Genomic DNA, 25,487 nt, shown 5'->3' on the forward strand with positions numbered 1-25,487 from the left:
AAAGTCAGATCAAAGTCGCGCAGGAACTACTTTCAAGTCGCTGCGGCTTGAAGTCGCACAGTAATGAATGGTACTCATTGAAAAACATGGGGTGCGACAAGTCACACAAGTGTGAATGGAATCTAAAAGAGGCAGGAAGTCACCCCATTTCCTTGCTGGTGAACATCCAGCATCATCTAGCTCTTTCCTCTCGAACCTGACTTTCCCTGGCCCACCCCTTTCCTTCATAGGATTTTAGTTCTATTAATTATGGAGGCTCAGCATCAAATGTGGGTGTTACCTATGTAAATACAGCCAGCCCAGTAACGCCCACATCTTCAGACTGACACCCACCCATCAAGGCTTTTTAATATGTGCATAACTCCCCTCAAAAGCCGCCCCATTACTTGCATCAGGAATGAGCGCTCTTGAGAGGAGTAGACGAGTAGGGTGCTGTGATGCTTTCAGGACACTATGTCCAGCACCCTGCTGGTCCCCCCCCCACCAGCACTCAACTGTATGCATTGCATAGATAAAAACAGAGACCCAGGGATGACATCTCTGGCTCTAAAATTCAGGTATGTAAAGAAGACTGAAAGGTTTTATTAAAAAAAAATCTTTAGCTCCCTGAGAGATCTGAGTTATAATTATTTTTGTCTTCTTTAGGAATGCATGGAGTGGAAGGTTATAACGTGTATCCGAATGAACCGGTCCCTCCCGGTAAGACATAACATAGACGTCCAGGACAATCTCTTTCTTAACAATCTAAGTGTACAATCTTGTTTGGACTGCATTCACACCTTCACATCCCATGAGACCGTTTTTTTTTTTTTGGTGCATTTTCACACTACACCCATAGGGCAGCCTATTCATTTGTGTTGCCTTATGTACAACAATTGCACACTTTTTTTGGGAATTGAGCTTCAAGTGGACCACTGAGCAACTTCTTCCCTCCCTGGTTAGCTCTCGCCTTGACTATTGTAACTCCCTCCTCATTGGCCGACCTCATCGCAGGCTATCTCCTCTTCAGTCTATCATGAATGCTGCTGCCAGACTCATCCACCTCACTAACCGTTCTGTATCTGCCATCCCTCTCTGCCAATCCCTCCACTGGCCTCGACCCCTCTCTGCCAGTCCCTCCACTGGCCTCCATCCCTCTCTGCCAATCCCTCCACTGGCCTCCATTCAGTGTCCTCCATCCCTCTCTGCCAGTCCCTCCACTGGCCTCCATCTCTCTCTGCCAATCCCTCCACTGGCCTCCATTCAGTGTCCTCCAACCCTCTCTGCCAATCCCTCCACTGGCCTCCATTCTGTGTCCTCCACCCTTCTCTGCCAATCCCTCCACTGGCCTCCATCCCTCTCCGCCAATCCCTCCACTGGCCTCCACCCCTCTCTGCCAATCCCTCCACTGGCCTCCACCCCTCTCTGCCAATCCCTCCACTGGCCTCCACCCCTCTCTGCCAATCCCTCCACTGGCTTCCATCCCTCTCTGCCAATCCCTCCACTGGCCTCTATTCAGTGTCCTCCACCCCTCTCTGCCAGTCCCTCTACTGGCCTCCGACCCTCTCTGCCAATCCCTCCACTGGCCTCCACCCCTCTCTGCCAATCCCTCCACTGGCCTCCATCCCTCTCTGCCAGTCCCTCCACTGGCTTCCATCCCTCTCTGCCAATCTCTCCACTGGCCTCCATTCAGTGTCCTCCACCCCTCTCTGCCAGTCCCTCCACTGGCCTCCATCCCTCTCTGCCAATCCCTCCACTGGCCTCCATTCAGTGTTCTCCATCCCTCTCTGCTAATCCCTCCACTGGCCTCCATCTTTCTTTGCCAATCCCTCCACTGGCCTCCATTCAGTGTCCTCCACTCCTCTCTGCCAATCCCTCCACTGGCTTCCCATTGCCCAATGGATAAAATTCAAACATTAACAATAACATATAAAACCATTTATAACTCCCCAAATCACATCACCAATATTGTCTCCAAATATCACCCAAACCGTACTCTCCGCTCCTCCCACGACCTCCTGCTCTCTAGCTCCCTTGTCTATCCCCAGCATCCACTCAATGTGCAGAATTTACCCAGGATCTCTCAGCTCTGAAAGGCAGGGGGGGAGCTGAAGTTACATCAGTGAGGAGAGCTCTGAGAGCTGATTGGAGGGAAGAGACACACCCCCCTTCACACAGCACACAGGTACACAGCTGACACTGTCAATCACACGCTGCGCCCTCCCCGTCACCATTTATCTCTTGGTGTCAAAAAAACATGTCAGAAGTGACTCCAGTAACTCTGGAGTGAGACAAGTACACACGATAGAGGGATATGCTTTGTTCATATTTCATGTCTTTAATGTTGGCTTTGATACATAGGCGTTCATGGCAATGCCCGGTCTCCCATGTCTTTTGTTTGACAACAACATCAAAATATCACCCAAACTGTCCTCTCTGCTCCTTCCAAGATATCCTGCTCTTTAGCTCTCTTGTCTCCTCCCCCCATGCTCATCTCCAGGACTTCTCCAGAGCCTCTCCCATCCTCTGGAACTCTTTACTTCAATCTGTCCGGCAATCTCCTACTCCATCTAACAACTGAACTTTAAGGGCCAGTTCACACTGTAGAAATTCAGTCCAGATGCATTCCGGATGCTTTTCTGCATGCACATTTTTTATGCATTTTTTGGCACGTTCTGGTGCATTTTTGATGCATTTTTGATGCATTCCAGTTCATTTCCCCCCCCCACCTCTCTTTTTCTTCAATTTAAATAGGGACATGTACGTTCCAGTGCATTTCTTGTGCGTTTTGGTGCGCTCCAGTACGTTCCAGTGCATTTTTGACGCGTTTTACCGCGTTCCAGTACAGTTCTGTACAGAAAGAATGCAGCCTCTTCTACTTTTTTTTCTGCAACCGGAATGCATTGGAACTGCAAGCGCTGATGTGACCTTAGAGTTGCCACCTCATCCCTTTAAGGCTAAGGCTAGACCTATGCAGGTTGTGTTTGAACCATTGCTGCCTTGCATTCTGCGTTTTTGCACTTGCATTTTTGACACGTTTTTGATGCGTTTTGCGGTTTCCTCCGGGTACTCCGGTTTCCTCCCACACTCCAAAGACATGCTGGTAGGTGAATTGGCTCCTGTCTAAATTGTCCCTAGTATGTGTATGTATGAATGTGAGTTAGGGACCTTAGATTGTACACCCCTTGAGGGTTAGGGACTGATGTGAATGTACAATATACATGTAAAGTGCTGCGTAAAGTGATGGCGCTATATAAGTACCTGAAATAAATAATAAATTGTATGAGAAGATTTACACCCCCATAGACCTCTATGGAACTCAAACAGATTCACTCATCCCTAAATGAAGCATTGAAATGCTTCGTATAGATCATGTGAAGCGTCGAGTTTCGGCGTCCTGGGCGAAAATACGAAACCTCCCTTAGCAAACCCGGTTTGGTCCTGGCTGTTCATTTTTAATACCATGAGGCCTGTTATTCCCCCGATGTACAGATGAAACCCTCGGGGGGGAGGGGGGAGGAAGCACCTGCGGCTGAAGAGCCCGCCCCCTCACTTGGTGGTCACTGATCAATGAAGCACGGCTGTGGAAAATTCCCGCACAGTATTCAAGCTGATGGGGGAAATTTACTGCTGTATGCATTAACATAATATTTTCGGGGGGTTACGTTGAAACAGAAACAGGACAGGTGCATGCAAGCCCGTTATAAAACAAAAATCATCCGAAGATGGAACATACCTTTAATTTTATCTTTAAGGGGAAATTTATCACAGTTTATAATTTATCACGGTTTATAATTTATCACGGTTTATCACTTATCACAGTTTATCATTTATTACGGTTTATCATTTATCACAGTTTATCATTTATCACAGGTTATCATTTATCACAGTTTATCATTCACCACAGGTTATCATTTATCACAGGTTATCATTTATCACAGGTTATCATTTATCACAGGTTATCATTCATCACAGGTTATCATTTATCACAGTTTATTATTTATCACGGTTTATAATTTATCACGGTTTATAATTTATCATGGTTTATCATTTATCACAGTTTATCATTTATCATTTATCACAGTTTATCAATGGTTTATTTTTACCAGTATTTTAGTTTCTGTTAAATAAGATAATAGGAATATTTTGTGAGAAGTTTTTCTTTTTTAGTGGTGGTGTTGGTGGGGAGGAATGGGGGGGGGGGGGTGGCCAAATGTAACATTGTTATATTTAGGAAAGCTAGTAAAAGCTGTAAAGTGAGGATGCTTTTAAAAATAATCAAATGATTAATTTTTATATATCAATTTACAGCCTGCATAGTGCAGACACAGGAAAAAAAATCTAAACCAAATCAATCTGGTGCTCACTGTGTAGCAGGGGCGGACTGACCATTTGGAATTCACTCTTTCATTGGGGCATAAGGATGGGAAACTGATGAACACTGTGCTCCATCACTTTATTGGTCAATATGGCGTACGCTGTACATTGTATCCTTCATTCATTCTATATACATTATATCCTTCATTCATTCTATATACATTGTATCCTTCATTCATTCTATATACATTGTATCCTTCATTCATTCTATATACATTGTATCCTTCATTCATTCTATATACATTGTATCTTCAGCTCAGTCCAAATACATTGTATCCTTCATTCATTCTATATACATTATATCCTTCATTCATTCTATATAGATTGTATCCTTCATTCATTCTACAGTCATGGCCGAAATTGTTGGCACCCTTGATATTTTTCCTGAAAATCAAGTATTTCACACAAAAAAGGTATTGCATTAACACATGTTTTGCTATACACATGTTTATTCCCTTTGTATGTATTGGAACAAATATAAAACAGAGGCAGAAAAGCAAATATGACATAATGTCACACAAAACCCCAAAAATGGGCTGGACAAAAGTATTGGCACCCTTAACTTAATATTTGGTTGCACACCCTTTGGAAAACATAACTGAAATCAGTCGCTTCCTATAACCATCAATAAGCTTCTGACACCTCTCACCCGGAATTTTGGACCACTCTTCCTTTGCAAACAGCTCCAGGTCTCTCTTATTGGAAGGACACCTTTTCCCAACAGCAATTTTAAGATCTCTCCACAGGTGTTCAATGGGATTTAGATCTGGGCTCATTGCTGGCCACTTCAGAACTCTCCAGCGCTTCTTTGCCATCCATTTCTGAGTGCTTTTTGACGTATGTTTGGGGTCATTGTCCTGCTGGAAGACCCAGGATCTTGGACGCAAACCCAGCTTTCTGACACTGGGCCCTACAGTGCGACCCAAAATCCTTTGGTAATCCTCAGATTTCATGATGCCTTGCACACAGTCAAGGCACCCAGTGCCAGAGGCAGCAAAACAACCCCAAAACATCATTGAACCTCCACCATATTTTACCGTAGGTACTGTGTTTTGTTCTTTGTAGGCCTCATTCCGTTTTCGGTAAACAGTAGAATGATGTGCTTTACCGAAAAGCTCTATCTTGGTCTCATCTGTCCACAAGACGTTTTCCCAGAAGGCTTTTGGCTTACTCAAGTACATTTTGGCAAACTGTAGTCTTGCTTTTTTATGTCTCTGTGTCAGCAGTGGGGTCCTCCTGGGTCTCCTGCCATAGCGTTTCATTTCATTTAAATGTCGACGGATAGTTCGCGCTGACACTGATGCTCCCTGAGCCTGCAGGACAGCTTGAATGTCTTTGGAACATGTTTGGGGCTGCTTATCCACCATCCGGACTATTCTGCGTTGCAATCTTTCATCAATTTTCCTCATCCGTCCACGACCAGGGAGATTAGCTACAGTGCCATGGGTTGCAAACTTCTTGATAATGTTGCGCACTGTGGACAAAGGCAAATCTAGTTCTCTGGAGATGGACTTGTAACCTTGAGATTGTTGATATTTTGCCACAATTTTGGTTCTCAGGTCCTCAGACAGTTCTCGTCTCCTCTTTCTGTTGTCCATGCTTAGTGTGGCACAGACAGACACACAATGCAAAGGTTAAGTGAACGTCTCTCCTTTTTATCTGCTTTCAGGTGTGATTTCTATATTGCCCACACCTGTTACTTGCCCCAGGTGAGTTTACAGGAGCATCACATGCTTGTAACATTCTTATTTATCCGCAGTTGTGAAAGGGTGCCAATACTTTTGTCCAGCCCATTTTTGGAGGTTTGTGTGACATTATGTCGAATTTGCTTTCTTTCCTCCCTTTTTTTGTTTTGTCCCAATACACACAAAGGGAATAAACATGTGTATAGCAAAACATGTGTTAATGCAATACGTTTCGTGAGAAATACATGATTTCCTGGAGAAATATCAAGGGTGCCAACAATTTCGGCCATGACTGTATATACATTGTATCTTCAGCTCAGTCCATATACATTGTATCATCAATTGATTACTTGATTATCCTCAATTCATTAATATGCATTGGGAGAGATTTACTAAAACTGGATCACACACAATCTGGTGCAGCTCATTAATTTATGTTCTGGCAATGAAACCTGGAAGTTGATTGGTTAGTATGCAGAGCTGCACCAGACATTTTATCCTCAATTCAGTCCATATATATTGGGGGTTATTTACTAAAGCCGGAGCCGTGCACAGTCTGGTGCAACTCTGCATACTAACCAATCAACTTCCAGGTTTTATTGCCAAAACGTAATTGAACATACTATGCACAGCTGCACCAGATTTGCACTCTTCGGTTTTAGAAAATCAACCCCATTGCATCCTCAGTTTAATCCATATACATTGCATCCTCATATCATTAGTATACATTGTATCCTCAGTTCAGTCCATATACTTTGTATTCTCAATTTGGTCCTTATACATTATATCCTCAATTCATTCATATACATTGTATCCTGCGTTCAGTCCATCTACATTGTAAACTCAATTTGGTCCATAGGCTTTGCATCCTCTGTTCAGTCCATATACTTTGTATCCTCGGTTCAGTCCATATACTTTATATCCTCAGTTCAGTCCATATACTTTGTATCCTCAGTTCAGTCCATATACTTTGTATCCTCAGTTCAGTCCATATACTTTGTATCCTCAGTTCAGTCCATATACTTTATATCCTCAGTTCAGTCTATATACTTTGTATCCTCAGTTCAGTCTATATACTTTGTATCCTCAGTTCAGTCCATATACTTTATATCCTCAGTTCAGGCCACATACTTTATATCCTCAGTTCAGTCCATATACTTTGTATCTTTAATTCAGTCCATATACTTTGTATCCCCAGTTCAGTCCATATACTTTATATCCTCAGTTCAGTCCATATGCTTTGTATCCTCAGTTCAGTCCATATACTTTGTATCCTCAGTTCAGTCCATATACTTTGTATCCTCAGTTCAGTCCATATACTTTGTATCCTCAGTTCAGTCCATATACTTTGTACCCTCAATTCAGTCCATATACTTTGTATCCTCAGTTCAGTCCATATATTTTGTACCCTCAATTCAGTCCATATACTTTGTATCTTTAATTCAGTCCATATACTTTGTATCTTTAATTCAGTCCATATACTTTGTATCCTCAGTTCAGTCCATATACTTTGTATCCTCAGCTCAGTCCATATACTTTGTATCCTCGGTTCAGTCCATATACTTTGTATCCTCAGTTCAGTCCATATACTTTGTATCCTCAGTTCAGTCCATATACTTTGTATCCTCAGTTCAGTCCATATACTTTGTATCCTCAGTTCAGTCCACTTACATTGTTTCCTATTCTTAAGCCCTGAAGAAGAGTGTTTGGCCCTGACACGTGTCGGCTTTATTATTTTTTCCGTCTGACTTTCCATTGGAATTTGTACCTGGACAGAAATTTGACTCCACCCACTAAAACTAAAAAAAAAAAGATGTGAGTGGGACTTACAGTTAGGGTTACACCAGCCAACAAATGATGATAAAAAAGTCACCCGAAGCGAAACTCCCCCTTGAAAACATGTCTTGTGCCTCCGCAGGGTTTTCACAGATGATCATCCACTTCTACTACGGAGGGAAAGCGGTCAGCCAAGTGACGACGACGCGTGTGGAAGGGTGTCGCCTCTCCTTGCACCCGCCCATCAGCACTGAAAAGTATTACCCGTTAGAAGGATTCGAAAACATCCAGTTCCCTCCGGCGGAATACATCATGAGCGAGCGCCAGCGGCAGATCACCAAGAAGCTGTTCGGACACCTGGAGAGGGGGGTCATCCTACTCAGCAACCGGCAGGGAATCTTCATCAAGAGGCTGTGCCAGGGCCGGGTGTTCTGGAGCGGGAACTGCATGCCGTACAAAGACCGGCCGGCCAAGCTGGAGAGGGACGAGGTCACCAAGATCTTCGACACCAATCAGTACATAAGAGGTGAGCCAGGGATCCCATTTATATGCTGACGTCCAAGTCTGCAACATTTTATTGTATTTTAGAACTTCTGATAATGTTTTTATCATTTTTTTTTATTTTTTATTAGTGTCTGTGGGTTTCCTGTCCCGGTGACAACCACATCCCCTGCTTCTTGTGTAGGTGTCATAGGCACAGGAAGTGAGGGAAAGTCTGCCTAGCATGGTCAGAGACAAAAATGACCCTCTACATATACTGTATGCAGGCTGTTCTTTCTAATTAGCCGTGCACAGTGACTGTGCTTTATTTATTATTTCAGGTACTTATATAGCGCTGTCAATTTGTGCAGTGCTTTACATATATATTGTACATTCACATCAGTCCCTAACCCTCAAGGGGTGTAGAATCTAAGGTCCCTAACTCACATTCATACATACACATACTAGGGACAATTTAGACAGGAGCCAATTAACCTACCGGCATGTCTTTGGAGTGTGGGAGGAAACCGGAGTACCTGGAGGAAACCCACACAGGTACAGGGAGAACATGCAAACTCCAGGCAGGTGGTGCTGTGGTTGGGATTCGAACCAAAGACCCTAGTACTACCAGGCAGAAATGCCAACCATTTAGCCACTGTGCTGCCTAGGCTCACACCTCTGTGTTTTGTGGAAACGCACAGCAGTCCATTTAACATGATTTCCTATAGGATAGGTTCACATCTCCACGTTTTCACCCGGTGTGTTTTTTGGAAAGGGTCAGGGACTTTTTTGAACGCAAAAAAGTTGCATTTTTGGTTCTATAGACTTCCATGGAAATGCTGCAGAAAAGCATGTATTGTGTTTTTGATGCGTTTTAAATCTGTCTACCAACAAGAAAAATAAAAAAAACGCATTAAAAATGCGTACAAAACGCAGGTGCAAAAATGCAACACGCAATTCATAAACGGCTCAAACTCAACCTGCATAGGTGTGAACCTAGCCTTAGACTTTTGTGAGTTTAGGGCAGTTAGAGGGATGCTGATTGGTTGTTCTGAGTTTTTTGGAAAGGGGTCAGGGTCTTTTTTAAATGCAAAACGTTGCGTTTTTGGTTCTATAGATTTCAATGGAGATGCTGCAGAAACGCATGTAGTGCGTTTTTGATGCTTTTGCCTGATGAATCTATCTCTCAACCCCCCACCTCACCCCCTCAGTCTCTGCCCGAATCACACACCTACTGAGCAACATATCAGACTGGATGTCACTCCACTTCCTTAAACTGAACCTCTCCAAAACCGAGCTCCTTGTCTTCCCTCCAGCCCGGACACCACCCCCACTGACTTCTCCATCACATCCAACAACGCTACCATCAAACCCGCCCCGCAGGCCAGAGTACTGGGTGTCATTCTGGACTCCAACCTATCCTTCCAGCCCCAAGTCCAATCTTTAACAAACTCGTGCAGACTCCACCTCCACAACATGCAGACTCCACCTCCGCAACATCGCCAAAATCCGCACGTTCCTAACCCCAGAAACCACTAAACAGCTCATCCACTCCCTCATCATATCACGACTGGACTACTGCAACTCCCTCCTCACTGGCCTGCTTCGCCGCTGGCTATCCCCGCTTCAGTCCATCCCGAATACGGCTGCCAGACTCATTCACCTTTCCAACAGCTCCATCTCCGCCACCCCCCTCTGCCAATCCCTCCACTGGCTTCCGATTGCGCAACGGATCAAATTCAAAATCCTAACACTGATGTACAAAGCCGTCCACCATACTGCCCCGAACTACATCACTGACCTAATATCCAAGTACTGCCCAGCACGCACACTCCGCTCCTCACAAGACCTCCTTCTCTCTAGTTCCCTGGTCTCCTCCTCCCATGCCCGCCTCCAGGACTTCTCCAGGGTGTCACCCATCCTCTGGAACTCCCTGCCCCAACCCATCAGATTATCACCTACTCTCCTCTCCTTTAGGCGCACCCTGAAAACCCATCTCTTCAGGGAAGCCTACCCCACCCCCTGCTAACCTGCCGACCTCCTCCATTCTTCCTACCACTCCATCCCCCACAGCTATCTCCTCCTGTGCCACCATCCCCTCCCTCCTAGATTGTAAGCTCTAAAGAGCAGGGCCCTCGATCCCCTCATGTTTTGCATTGTATTGGTATTGTTCTGTCACATGTTCTGTCCCCCTTTGTAATGTACAGCGCTGAGCGAACTATTGGCGCTTTATAAATACTGTATAATAATAATAATAATAATAATAACAATGAAGGGGTCCTGCGAATCTCCGAAACGTCGCCTTTCTGTAACTATGTGATTGTTCATTTTGTTTGAGTTGATTGTAGCCGTATTAGTGCATTTGCGACAGAAACAATTGAGTACTGTCCGTCATTAAAACTTTTGGACCCATATTGGTGATCCTCGGTGTGCTGGTGACATCCTCTAGACCACGGGTGTCAAACTGGTGGCCCTCCAGCTGTTGCCAAACTACAAGTCCCATGAGGCATTGCAAGATTGACAGTTACAAGCCTATTAAAGGGATGCATGATAGATGTTAACACGAAAAAAAAAACAAAAAAAACGTGAGCAGGAACATGGGATCCCACTAGGCTCAGGTGTGAATGCAGCCTAAAGGATATCAAGTCATTCAATGTTCCTGACAGGTTTATTGTAGTAATGACACTGCTGGCAGCTCACCACATGTAGTGATGGGAGGTGAACGATAGAGCAATATATGAATACTGAATATAGGTATTTGCATTGTTATCAGGCAGGTGCTGAGATGTTATTTATAGTGAGGAGGAAATACTTTGCCTTTATTACTGTTTACTCTGTTACCAGGAACATTGTGCTCCGCATACACGCCGGGGTTTAGCCTTCTCTCTACTGGACATGTGCAGAATGAAAAAATTACTTTCATTTAGTTTTGGATCGATTTGTTAAGGTCTTAATTTCCTTTAGATGCATTTGTAACAAAATTCATTTTGTTTAGTTTTGTTTCGTTTGTTCGTGTTTTTTAACCGGATTAAAATTTTTTCAGTGGATTTGAAGTAGTGGAATCGAATTCAAATCAAAAATATCAAATCAATCAAAATTCATTGAGAAGAATAGCTGGTTCTTTTTTAAAATTTGAATTTTGGAAGACGGCCATATTCTCTCTTTATTCTAATCTATTCTTTTTTATTCTATTCTATTATTTTCTATTATATTGTACTGCTTTATTTTCTATTCTACTCTTTTCTATTTTTGTATACTATTCTATAGTATACAATTTATAGAAGAGAAGGCTAAACCCCGGTGTGTATGCAGAGCACAATGTTCCTGGTAACAGAGTAAACAGAAATTCATTTTGTTTAGTTTTGTTTCGTTTGTTCGTGTTTTTTAACCGGATTCAAATTTTTCCAGTGGATTTGAAGTAGTTGAATCGAATTTGAATCAAAAATATCAAATCAATCCAAATTCATTGAGAAGAATAGCTGGTTCTTTTTTAAAATTTTAATTTTGGAAGACAGCCATATTCTCTCTTTATTCTATTTTATTCTAATCTATTCTTTTTTATTCTATTATTTTCTATTATATTGTATTCCTTTATTTTCTATTCTACTCTTTTCTTTTCTATCTTTTTATAAAATTCTATTCTTTTTCATTCTGTTCTAGTCTTTCAAATTTGAATTTCAGGAAGAAACAATTGAGTACTGTCCGTGATACTTTTTTTTATTTGCACTAACATACAATTTTGAGGACAAGCTTTCGGGGAATGTCCCCTTCTTCAAAGTCCAAGCAGTACTAATCACAAAGTTTTAGCAGAATGTTAGAATCCCCCACATCTCTTCTAACATTCTGCTAAAACTTTGTGATGTGTATAGTACTGCTTGGACCTTGAAGAAGGGGACATTCTCCGAAAGCTTGTCCTCAAAATTGTATGTTAGTGCAAATAAAAAAAGTATCACTGACAGTACTCAATTGTTTCTGTCGCAAATGCACTAATACGGCTACAATCACCTCAAGCAATTTCAGGAAGGAAATCAGAAATATTTAGCAATGTGTATACATTTCGACTTAGTCTTCCAATTCGATTTTAATTTGTTTTTTGGTCAACAATTTGTTTTGTTATTTTGGATTTGTTTAAATTCGTTATTATTGAAATTCGGATACATCCAAATCTCCAAATAATACAAATTTAATAAGAAATTTGATTTGGAACAAAGTGAACCACACGTCTACTCTCTAAAAATGCCCAGAGCATTAATCCTGAGTTTCAAATGACATTAAATTTGGATTTAATTTTATATATTCAGATAGTTAAATTAAAATCTGAATTTTTGTATTATTTTTGGTTGTTTGGACTTCCAAACAGTGTAACAGATGGCTCTACATGGCTGTTTGGAGGTGGCTTAATACAGCCTCAGTTCAGGGTTTCTGTTATCTTTTCCTGATTATAATTCAAGCCCTGAAGAAGGGGAGTTCTTTCCCTGAAACATGTTGGTTGCATCTGAAATAAAGTATTTCATAATCATTTGAAGCAACATGAAAGTTTTACTAGGCCAGGGGCGGACTGACCATTTGGAAACTAGGGCACTGCCCGAGGGCCCGGGGTCAGTAGGGGGCCCTATGAGATGCCCCTGGTACCTTTTTCATAGGCTTTTTTGAGTTTGGGCAAGGACACAGGGGCCCCATGATCCCCTATTGCCCGGGGGCCCCATGAGTTGTCAGTCCGCCCATGTACTAGTCCCTCCTAACCGCACACCCAATTTATGGGAAGGCAAAACCCATTTGAAGCAGGTCAAATGTAAGTCAGAAGGAGGTCAACTGCAGGTCAAATACACCTGTTAATGATTTCTGAATGATAATGAGATGCTCATCAGGCATGGCTGCCAGGGTCATCCCAAACCATTTTGCACAAATTTGCTGCTCACTTGACCTTAATGGGACATCTGATTCAAAAACTCCACATTTTGAAAGCTTGAGATTTTTTTTTAAAGTTCAGACTTTTAAGAAGTTTGCTCATCTCTATTAGAGAATGAAACTGTTTGGAAAAATACTCTCCGACTTCAGCTTGGAAGGGCTATTATGAAGACCATTTCCAAAGAATGGCTGCTATTAATGATGCCCTGTACTTATATTCAACATATATTCAACATAAAGGCATGTTAGCAGTGCTGGGAGGGATAAATGTGCAGTAAGGCTTTATTCAGATCTGTGGATTGCACTATTGTGTGGTTGAATTTGTAATACTTTGTGGAGACATTTATTTTGAATGGTATCCAACGCTTCTAACCAGCACACAACAATGCAGATGCACTTCAGCAGCTGCAGTAAACCATCTATGCGTTGTGCTCGGCTGCATTAGCAAAAATGGTGTGGGATTATTCAGTCCAGCATTGTGGTACATTGACAGAACACTCAAAATGAATGTGACAACTTGCCACCATGGACACTGTGGTAATGTCCCTCATTAATATGAATTGCCCCTATGAGAAGGTTTGAAAGACTCTAAGAAAATGCTGCTTCTGGTTCCCTCCAATTCCGGTCAGATGTTGGAAGGTCCAGGTCAGCCTTTCTCAACCCTTTTACCATAGAGGAACCCCTGAAGTAGCTTTCAGGTCTCAAGGAACCCCCACTAAAATTTTTAGACCTACAGCTCATGGTATAGTAGTGTGATCAGTAGGATGTTGAGCGGTTTAAATAAAAAAAATAGAGAATGGGGTTTACTTAATAACCAACCTCTAGGACTCCTCCTGAATGGGGTTTATTTAATAACCGACCTGTAGGACTCCTCCTGAATGGGGTTTATTTAATAACCGACCTGTAGGACTCCTCCTGATGGGGTTTATTTAATAACCGACCTCTAGGACTCCTCCTGATGGGGTTTACTTAATACCCACCTCTGGGACTCCTAATGATGGGGTTTACATAATAAACAACCTCTGGGATACCTCCTGATGGGGTTTACTTAATAACCAACCTCTGGGATTCCTCCTGATGGGGTTTACATAATAACCAACCTCTGGGATTTCTCCTGAATGGAGTTTACTTAATAACCAACCTCTAGGACTCCTCCTGATGGGGTTTACTTAATAACCGACCTCTAGGACTCCTAATGATGGGGTTTACATAATAACCAACCTCTGGGACTCCTCCTGATGGGGTTTACATAATAACCAACCTCTAGGACTCCTAATGATGGGGTTTACATAATAAACAACCTCTGGGATTCCTCCTGATGGGGTTTACATAATAACCAACCTCTGGGATTTCTCCTGAATGGAGTTTACTTAATAACCAACCTCTGGGATTCCTCCTGATGGGGTTTACTTAATAACCAACCTCTAGGATTCCACCTGATGGGGTTTACTTAATAACCAACCTCTGGGACTCCTCCTGATGGGGTTTACATAATAAACAACCTCTAGGATTCCTCCTGATGGGGTTTACATAATAACCAACCTCTAGGACTTCTCCTGATGGGGTTTACATAATAAACAACCTCTAGGATTCCTCCTGATGGGGTTTACATAATAACCAACCTCTAGGATTCCACCTGATGGGGTTTACTTAATAATCAACCTCTGTGACTCCTCCTGATGGGGTTTACATTATAACCAACGTCTGGGATTCCTCCTGATGGGGTTCACTTAATAATCAACCTCTGGGATTCCTCTTCATGAGATTTACTTAATAACCAACCTCTGGGATTCCTCCTGATGGGGTTTACATAATAACCAACTTCTGGGACTCCTCCTGATGGGGTTTACATAATAACCAACCTCTGGGAATCTTCCTGATGGGGTTTAATTAATAACCAACCTCTGGGATTCCTCCTGAATTGGGTTTACATAATATCCAACCTCTGGGACCAACCTTGAGAGTAGAGCTTCTTAAGGAATCCATAGGTTCCACAGAACCCTGGTTGGGAAAGGCTGGTCTAGGTATTTAGTTACTTGATATGTGACAATGTGCACAGGAAGTAATGGGAAATCTTAGTATTTATGAACTGGCACAGAAAGTAATGCCTTCCCTTTGGCTTAGAAAAATTCTACTCTTGTCATTCTATTAATTTCTTGTCCTGTCACCCTATTGGCTGCAGCTTTTTCACAAGGCTTGATGGGAAGGCAGGAAATTGTTGTTTTCTGCTAATAGCCTATGTGATCTCTGAGATACTTAAGGGTAAGTCTGCTCTAGAAATATGGTCAAGGTCTTGCCTTTGCCCCATGGCATGATGGGATGCACTTTGTGACCCTGTTGCAATATTTCCATAAAGTTGTTTAGTGGCTTTGGGATTTTGGTGACAGTCAAATAGGAGGGGTCACTTCTTCTTTATAGCCCCCCTTTCATATGTCTTCTTTTTTATCCCTGCAGACTTCCAACATTGTTACTCCAATCAGATGAGACTCCCAGACAGCAAAGTGACGCTGTGCTTCGGGGAGGAGTTTCCTGACGCCACGCCGCTGCATATGAAGCTCATCATCGTACAGGTAATGAAAGACCTAAAAAAAATGCTACATAGAATTGACTCAACCGTCACAGCCTGGATGCCCCTGGGCTCATAGGGTGAGCAGAGCTGAGCATTTTGGTAGACACGCCACCATCTCCGTGTTTCCAATAATTGGGAATGATGGAAGAGAGGGCACAAAAACAGGTCCAAGATAACTGGAAGGAGCTTTTCTAACACTCAGGAGTCATTTCAATCTCATTGCCTACCAAAAACCACTTTGGTTTCACCTTCTCAATGTCAAAGCTTCTGGTTTAATAGTGAAATTTTACCAAAATACTTAATGGACCCCCAAAACAAAATACCACCCAAGCAACAAATGACCCCCAGCAGTTACAACAGATCTCCCAGCAGCCAGCGTCAATAGACTTTCCGGCAGCCAGCAACAATAGCCCCTTCCCTCAACAGTAGATCTCTTCTAGCAACAACTGACCCCAATCAACAATAGATCCCCCACCAGCAACAATGGACCACCACACACAAATAGATCCCCTTTAGTGACAATAGATTCTCCAGCAGATAGCAACAACAATTCGTCCGGCACGCCACAGCACCCTTTGCCATTACATACACACCACAGCACCCTTTGCCATTACATACACACCACAGCACCCTTTGCCATTACATACACGCCACAGTACCCTTTGCCCCCCCTGTGTTCCCACAGAGGAGGACTTATGCAAATATGAAAAAAGCCTTAACATATAGGCGCCAATCTAGACAAGTGGGCGTTCCTAGGCAGGCTGTATTTGCATTGTAATACCCACATGTGATCCTGAACCTCCATGATTGAAAGAGCTGAAATCCAATGAATGAAAGGGGTGGGTAAGAGATAGTCAGGCTGGGGAGGAAAGTGCTAGATGATGCTGGATGTCCTCCAGCCAGTAAATGCCTGACTTGCTGCAGCTTCTAATGCACATTGTGAGAAGCTCACAGTGTGCAGTGAAATCAGAGTAAGCCGTTTCAGTCCAGGAGAGGACCTGGTACAACTGTGCATGGGAGGCTGGAGGTCAGCATTCAGTAACCCCGTTGCTCCAGCGATTTTATATCTGACTCCAGTATCCTCTCTTGTCTCTGCAGGTCGAACAGCTCGGCTTGAGGCAGCTGCTGGAATCTTCTACCAAAAACTACAACATGGCCGGATTGCACTTGGTCCCTGACTCTCAAATGGACTCCATCCAACGTCACCTCCCGGATCCCTGCACCACCCACCAGAGGGCGTTCTATCGGGACACCCCGCAGATCACCGTCTGAGCCCCGCCCCGCGCTCCTCTGCCCGTATTTTTACCTGTACAGTGACAAATAAATTTCTATTTTTCTAGTTTGTTGGTGATACTTTGTATAGTCTGTGTGAAGGGAATACTCCTGATTATTTTTGTATTATACTCAATGAAAGAAATAAATCTTTTCTGGAAGATGTCCTAGAGGGAGGATCGAGCGATGCGTCAGATAAAACGCTGAGAGTGGATTAGGCGTCACATACATACAAAATGCTCCGCCCGTTTTCAGACCAATACCCCGACCAATACACATCGGCGCCCCGCGGGAGGGAAAGCAATCATTCTTAATAAAAATGCAAAGTGAAAAGCTATTTTCCTGTGTGACTGTTTTTGTTAATGATTGCAATAAAAAAAAAAAAAAAGATAGCTTTCAACAATACGGGATCATAGCGACAAACCGCTTCCTGAACCTGTGCGTTCTGGACACAACCTGACCATTGCACACAATGCACGCTGCACCAGGGGTGGACTGACAACTCAAGGGGCCCCCGGGCAATAGGGGATCATGGGGCCCCTGTGTCCTTGCCCAAACTCAAAAAAGCCTATGAAAAAGGTACCAGGGGCATCTCATGGGGCCCCCTACTGACCCCGGGCCCTCGGGCACTGCCCGAGTTTCCAAATGGTCAGTCCGCCCCTGTGCTGCACACATCTTTAAGGTGCTATTAAAACCCAAAAGCAAACATTTATTGTATTGCAGCTTACCAATTCTTAGATGTGGTGGCTGCATTAGTTTTCTTTTCATCTGGTGATCCAGCCAGTAAGCCTGTTGTTTTTCAACAGTACAAGCTCTCCTGCAGATATAGCAGTTATTTTTTATTTCATTTATTTCAGGTACTTATATAGCGCTGTCAATTTACGCAGCACTTTACATATATATTGTACATTCACATCAGTCCCTAACCCTCAAGGGGTGTACAATCTAAGGTCCCCAACTTACACTCATATACAAGGGCCAATTTAGACAGGATCCAATTAACCTACCAGGATGTCTTTGGAGTGTGGGAGGAAACTGGAGTACCCGGAGAAAACCCACACAGGCACATACAAACTCCAGGCAGGAGGTGCTGTGGCTGGGATTCAAACCAATGACCCTAGTACTGCCAGGCAGAAGTGCTAACCATTTAGCCACTGTGCTGCCCAGTTAGAGGGTTAATACAAACCATTTAACACTGACAGGGGTGCTTACAATGGTCAGCTTTATTAATGTATTTAAAACATTTATCCCAAAAGGAATTTAAAAAGAACTGCTTGCTGTAACCGATTATAAAGTGTCAGAAGTACTAGCAGATTTAGATACACTATCAAATTGAAGCCAAAATTCAGCTAAAACTCCCTTTGTCCCCCCCAAAGACTGACAATGATGCTGTCCAAAGGTGACCCCTGTGCTCTTTAATTCGGAGTGTAGGTACTCTAATACAGGAGGTGTCTTACGGACCAGATCAACAGGTGAAAATAGAGGGGAAAAAAAGCCTAAAAAAGAAAACTAATGCAGGCACCACATCTAATGACTGGTAAGCTGCAAAATATTACATGCTTGCATTTGGGTTTAATACTGCTTTAAGACCCAATTCACACCTGAGCTGTTCTTTTTCAATTATTGCTTTATGCATTAACATACCTCCTTAGCCTCAATCTATCCGGACAGTATAGTCACCTGTTGACTAGGCACCATCCACAGGCAGCTTAACTCTTCAATAAGACACAGAAGTTGAATCCATTTGTATTGGTCATTGCAGACACCTCACCATTGCTGCACCTCTCACAAAGGTTCCTGTAAGGTGTATGGTAGGCTCTCTAAGGTGTACAAAGGTTTGTTAAGCTGCATGGAGGATTCCTCTAAGGTCTATGGAGAGTTCTTCTAAAGCATATTGAGGGTTCCTCTAAGCTGCATGGAGGATTCCTCTAAGGTCTATGGAGAGTTCTTCTAAAGCGTATAAAGGGTTCCTCTAAGCTGCATGGAGGATTCCTCTAAGGTCTATGGAGAGTTCTTCTAAAGCATATTGAGGGTTCCTCTAAGCTGCATGGAGGATTCCTCTAAGGTCTATGGAGAGTTCTTCTACAGCGTATAAAGGGTTTCTCTAAGCTGCATGGAGGATTCCTCTAAGGTCTATGGAGAGTTCTAAAGCGTATAGAGGGGTTCCCCTAAGCTGCATGGAGGATTCCTCTAAGATCTATGGAGAGTTCTTCTAAAGCTTATAGAGGGTTCCTCTAAGCTGCATAGATGATTCCTCTAAGGTCTATGGAAAGTTCTTCTAAAGCGTATAGAGGGTTTCTCTAAGCTGCATGGAGGATTCCTCTAAGGTCTATGGAGAGTTCTTCTAAAGCGCATACAGGGTTCCTCTAAGCTGCATGGAGGATTCCTCTAAGGTCTATGGAGAGTTCTTCTAAAGTGTATAGAGGGTTCCTCTAAGCTGCATGGAGGATTCCTCTAAGGTCTATGGAGAGTTCTTCTAAAGTGTATAGAGGGTTCCTCTAAGCTGCATGGAGGATTCCTCTAAGGTCTATGGAGAGTTATTCTAAAGCGTATAGAGGGTTCCCCTAAGCTGCATGGAGGATTCCTCTAAGGTCTATGGAGAGTTCTTCTAAAGCGTATAGAGGGTTTCTCAGCTGCATGGAGGATTCCTCTAAGGTCTATGGAGAGTTCTTCTAAAGTGTATAGAGGGTTCCTCTAAGCTGCATGGAGGATTCCTCTAAGGTCTATGGAGAGTTCTTCTAAAGCATATAGAGGGTTTCTCAGCTGCATGGAGGATTCCTCTAAGGTCTATGGAGAGTTCTTCTAAAGCGTATAGAGGGTTCCCCTAAGCTGCATGGAGGATTCCTCTAAGGTCTATGGAGAGTTCTTCTAAAGCATATACAGGGTTTCTCAGCTGCATGGAGGATTCCTCTAAGGCAATGTTTCTCAACCTGTTTTCAGTCAAGTTACCTTTTAAAATTCTGCACAATCTATCACAAAACTAAACTAATAGTTGTACAGAACGCAGCAACATCCACACGTGTAGGGACCCAACCTCAGAGGTGATTAAATCTTCCAAAGCAAATACACTTTTGCACACTGGTCCTGACTAGTATTCCATTGTTTATCTCACTCAACTAATGTGATCCCAGACAGAGATGGTCAGGGGAGGGGCAAGCAAGGATGCTGTTCAGGTGCCCGATGTCCTTCTTATCAACTGATGACATCTTTGGGTTTTTTATGTCATCAGCAGCTATAAAGTTGTAATGGCGCACAATGAAAACCTGTGGCTTTGTGTAACTAGAAGGCAGGTGTGATCCACCCGCTGGCTTGTATACAATTTTTGGGAAATTTTTAGGCATTTTGCTAAGGCACCCCTGAAGCAACCTGAAGGCACCCTGGTTGAAAAAGGCTGCTCTAAGGTGTATGGAGGGTTCCTCTAAGGTGCATGAAGGGTTCCTCTAAGGTGTATTGAAGGGTTCCTCTAAGGCAGTGGTTCTCAACCTTCCTAATGCCGCGACCCTTTAATACAGTTCCTCATGTTGTGGTGACCCCCAACCATGAAATTATTTACTCAGTAATTATAATTCATGAGTGTCGTTTTACCTCCAATACTGCTGCTTTCAACACAGCAGCTGCTTTCTACACAGTAGCTGCTCTTTACACATCGGAAATATGTGTTTTCTGATGGTCTTAGGGGACCCCTGTGAAAGGGTCGTTTGACTCCCAAAGGGGTCGCAACCCACAGGTTGAGAACCACTGCTCTAAGGTGTATTGAAGGGTTCCTCTAAGGTGCATGAAGGGTTCCTCCAAGATGCATGGAGAGTTCCTCTTAGGTGTATAGAGGGTTCCTCTAAGGCAGTGGTTCTCAACCTTTCTAATGCCGCGACCCCTTAATACAGTTCCTCATGTTGTGGTGACCCCCAACCATAAAATTATTTTCGTTGCTACTTCATAACTGTAATTTTGCAGTGGGAGGACTAGTGCCACATCATTGGTGTCAGTGGAAGGAGTAGTGCCCCATCACTGATGTCAGTGGGATGAATAGTGTCCCATCGTTGGTGTCAGTGGGAGGAATAGTGCCCCATCGTTGGTGTCAATGGGAGGAATAGTGCCCCATCGTTGGTGTCAGTGGGAGGAATAGTGCCCCATCGTTGGTGTCAGTGGGGGGAATAGTGCCCCATCGTTGGTGTCAGTGGGGGGAATAGTGCCCCATCGTTGGTGTCAGTGGGGGGAATAGTGCCCCATCGTTGGTGTCAGTGGGAGGAATAGTGCCCCATCATTGGTGTCATTAGGGGAAATAGTGCCCCATCATTGGTGTCAGTGGGAGGAATAGTGCCCCAACATTGGTGTCAGTGGGGGGAATAGTGCCCCATCATTGGTGTCAGTGGGGGGAATAGTGCCCCATCATTGGTGTCAGTGGGAGGAATAGTGCCCCATCATTGGTGTCATTGGGAGGAATAGTGCCCCATCATTGGTGTCAGTGGGGGGAATAGTGCCCCATCATTGGTGTCAGTGGGGGGAATAGTGCCCCATCATTGGTGTCAGTGGGGGGAATAGTGCCCCATCATTGGTGTCAGTGGGGGGAATAGTGCCCCATCATTGGTGTCAGTGGGGGGAATAGTGCCCCATCATTGGTGTCAGTGGGAGGAATAGAGCCCCATCATTGGTGTCAGTGGGGGGAATAGTGCCCCATCATTGGTGTCAGTGGGAGGAATAGTGCCCCATCATTGGTGTCAGTGGGGGGAATAGTGCCCCATCATTGGTGTCAGTGGGGGGAATAGTGCCCCATCATTGGTGTCAGTGGGGGGAATAGAGCCCCATCATTGGTGTCAGTGGGAGGAATAGAGCCCCATCATTGGTGTCAGTGGGGGGAATAGTGCCCCATCATTGGTGTCAGTGGGGGGAATAGTGCCCCATCATTGGTGTCAGTGGGGGGAATAGTGCCCCATCATTGGTGTCAGTGGGGGGAATAGTGCCCCATCATTGGTGTCAGTGGGAGGAATAGTGCCTCATCATTGGTATCAGTGGGAGGAATAGTGTCCCATCATTGGTATCAGTGGGAGGAATAGTGCCCCATCATTGGTGTCAGTGGGAGGAATAGTGCCCCATCATTGGTATCAGTGGGAGGAATAGTGCCCCATCATTGGTGTCAGTGGGAGGAATAGTGCCCCATCATTGGTGTCAGTGGGAGGAATAGTGCCCCATCATTGATGTCAGTGTGGTGGAGGGGGAAATAGTGCCCCATCATTGGGGTCAGGGGGGGGAATAGTGCCCCATCATTGGTGTCAGTGGGGGGGGGAAATAGTGTCCCATCGTTGGTGTCGGTGGGGGGAGGAATAGTGCCCCATTCTTGGTGTCAGTGGGGGGAGGAATAGTGCCCCATCATTGGTATCAGTGGGAGGAATAGTGCCCCATCATTGGTGTCAGTGGGAGGAATAGTGCCCCATCATTGGTGTCAGTGGGAGGAATAGTGCCCCATCATTGGTGTCAGTGGGGGGAATAGTGCCCCATCATTGGTGTCAGTGGGGGGAATAGTGCCCCATCATTGGTGTCAGTGGGAGGAATAGTGCCCCATCATTGGTGTCATTGGGAGGAATAGTGCCCCATCATTGGTGTCAGTGGGGGGAATAGTGCCCCATCATTGGTGTCAGTGGGAGGAATAGTGCCCCATCATTGGTGTCAGTGGGAGGAATAGTGCCCCATCATTGGTGTCAGTGGGGGGAATAGTGCCCCATCATTGGTGTCAGTGGGGGGAATAGTGCCCCATCATTGGTGTCAGTGGGGGGAATAGAGCCCCATCATTGGTGTCAGTGGGAGGAATAGAGCCCCATCATTGGTGTCAGTGGGGGGAATAGTGCCCCATCATTGGTGTCAGTGGGGGGAATAGTGCCCCATCATTGGTGTCAGTGGGGGGAATAGTGCCCCATCATTGGTGTCAGTGGGGGGAATAGTGCCCCATCATTGGTGTCAGTGGGAGGAATAGTGCCCCATCATTGGTATCAGTGGGAGGAATAGTGTCCCATCATTGGTATCAGTGGGAGGAATAGTGCCCCATCATTGGTGTCAGTGGGAGGAATAGTGCCCCATCATTGGTATCAGTGGGAGGAATAGTGCCCCATCATTGGTGTCAGTGGGAGGAATAGTGCCCCATCATTGGTGTCAGTGGGAGGAATAGTGCCCCTTCATTGATGTCAGTGTGGTGGAGGGGGAAATAGTGCCCCATCATTGGGGTCAGGGGGGGGAATAGTGCCCCATCATTGGTGTCAGTGGGGGGGGGAAATAGTGTCCCATCGTTGGTGTCGGTGGGGGGAGGAATAGTGCCCCATTCTTGGTGTCAGTGGGGGGAGGAATAGTGCCCCATCGTTGGTGTCAGTGGGGGGAGGAATAGTGCCCCATCGTTGGTGTCAGTGGTGGGAGAAATAGTGCCCCATCGTTGGTATTAGTGACACCAATGATGGGGCACTATTCCTCCCACTGACACCAATGATACTTACCTTGCTGACCCCTGCTGCAGCCTGGGCTCGCTCTCTCACTTACCTGTCAGCTGTCTTCCTTCTCTGGCCGCTCTCCTCTTCACTTACTCCGGCAGCTCCCTCGATCTTCTTAGATCTACGCGCGCTGCCGCTCAGCTCCTCCTCTCCAAGCTCCACCTCCTCGCCGGTGATTGCCCGCCTGTGTGCCTCTCCTGAGCTACAGTTCCGGTGGCCAATCAGCGGCAAGGAGGCGGAGCTGTTGAGTGATCCTGGAGGTGTGGCCAGGAGACAGGGCAGCGTATCATCCCGCCCACACATCGACTGAGTCAGAGGAGCGGTGTCTCGGTTCCTAAAACCATCGGAAATATGTGTTTTCCGATGGTCTTAGGCGACCCCTGTGAAATGGTCGTTCGACCCCCAAAGGGGTCGCGACCCCCAGGTTGAGAACCGCTGCTCTAAGGTGTATTGAAGGTCCCTCTAAGGTGCATGAAGGGTTCCTCTAAGATGCATGAAGGGTTCCTCTAAAATGCATGGAGAGTTCCTCTAAGGTGTATAGAGGGTTCCTCTAAGGTGCATGAAGGGTTCCTCTAAGGTGTATAGAGGGTTCCTCTAAGGTGTATAGAGGGTTCCTCTATGGTGTATAGAGGGTTCCTCTATGGTGTATAAAGGGTTCCTCTAAGGTGTATATTGAAGGGTTCCTCTAAGCTGCATGAAGGGTTCCTCTAAGGTGCATGAAGGGTTCCTCTAAGGTACATAGAGGGTTCCTCTAAGGTGTATATAGGGTTCCTCTAAAGGTGTATAGAGGGTTCCTCTAAGGTGTATATTGAAGGGTTCCTCTAAGGTGCATGAAGGGTTCCTCTAAGGTGCATGAAGGGTTCCTCTAAGGTGCATGAAGGGTTCCTCTATGGTGTATAGAGGGTTCCTCTAAGGTCTATAGAGGGTTCCTCTAAGGTGCATATTGAAGGGTTCCTCTAAGGTGCATGAAGGGTTCCTCTAAGGTGCATTAAAGGTTGCTTTAAGATGTATAGAGGGTTCCTCTAAGGTGTATTGAAGGTTCCTCTAAGGTGTATTGAAGGTTTCCTCTATGGTGTATAGAGGGTTCCTCTAAGGTGCATGAAGGGTTCCTCTAAGGTGTATAGAGGGTTCCTCTATGGTGTATAGAGGGTTCCTCTAAGGTGCATGAAGGGTTCCTCTAAGGTGTATAGAGGGTTCCTCTAAGGTGTATAGAGGGTTCCTCTAAGGTGCATGAAGGGTTCCTCTAAGGTGTATAGAGGGTTCCTCTATGGTGTATGGGGAATTTCTCCAAGGTGAAGATGGTTTCACCACAGATTATGGTTGATAAATCTTTCCTGAGACTTACAGGCTTTTATAAGGCGATGCAAAGTGAAATGTGGACTTTTCACACCTAAAAAGTTACCTTTTAGATAAACTTTCGTTTAAATTGTAACCACTTCACATGGCACATTCAAATGTCTCACAGTGCTCCACCTTCACTGATCTGATTGCACTGTACTCAGATCTCATTTCTACAGTTGGGCCCTTGTTGATGCACTGAAAGAGGCCCATTGGGGCAATTGGCCGTCTCTGCAGATTTTACTCAACTATCTGGCCAAATCTGAAATGGGGGAGGAGGGGGGGAATACAGAAATAAAGAACCGACCAAACATCTGCTTCCTCCTGGCTCTGTAACCCCCAAGACTCAGCGTGTGAATTTTGTCTGTTACAAAACAGCCACTTCTGATCTCTGACTAGTGGTTTTCCAACCATTTGTTGCCTAATTTGCGGTATTGGGTGAGCACAGCAAGGACACAGGAATTAAATCAGTGTCAGACTCCAAGACTCTTCAAGAAGATTATTTATTGTCTTTTTATGTAAAAATCAATAACTTTCTTCTAACTACTAAGTGTGTAATTTAGCTAGGCAATCACGTTACACACATCCTCGGTGGTCATATAGGCCACTCCTTCTTCCATCTGTTAGCCCTTT

At 44.6% G+C, this 25,487-nt stretch overlaps 1 protein-coding gene across 1 annotated transcript in view; it reads left to right on the plus strand.

Moving 5' to 3' along the window:
- The window catches only part of IRF8 (interferon regulatory factor 8), a 37,360-nt gene extending 20,247 nt beyond the window's left edge, over positions 1–17,113 (plus strand). Inside the window, exons 6-9 of the mRNA XM_089663613.1 lie at positions 646–699; positions 7,960–8,343; positions 15,660–15,775; positions 16,873–17,113. Coding sequence (XP_089519739.1) covers positions 646–699; positions 7,960–8,343; positions 15,660–15,775; positions 16,873–17,046 — 728 coding nt within the window. The 3' untranslated portion in view covers positions 17,047–17,113. The remainder of the gene's footprint in view (positions 1–645; positions 700–7,959; positions 8,344–15,659; positions 15,776–16,872) is intronic.
- The last annotated feature ends 8,374 nt before the right edge of the window (positions 17,114–25,487 follow it).

The sequence above is a fragment of the Staurois parvus genome, unplaced genomic scaffold, assembly GCF_062004578.1.
Source record: "Staurois parvus isolate SC_StPar_1 unplaced genomic scaffold, SC_StPar_1.0 ptg001731l, whole genome shotgun sequence".
NCBI classification, from domain to species: domain Eukaryota; kingdom Metazoa; phylum Chordata; class Amphibia; order Anura; family Ranidae; genus Staurois; species Staurois parvus.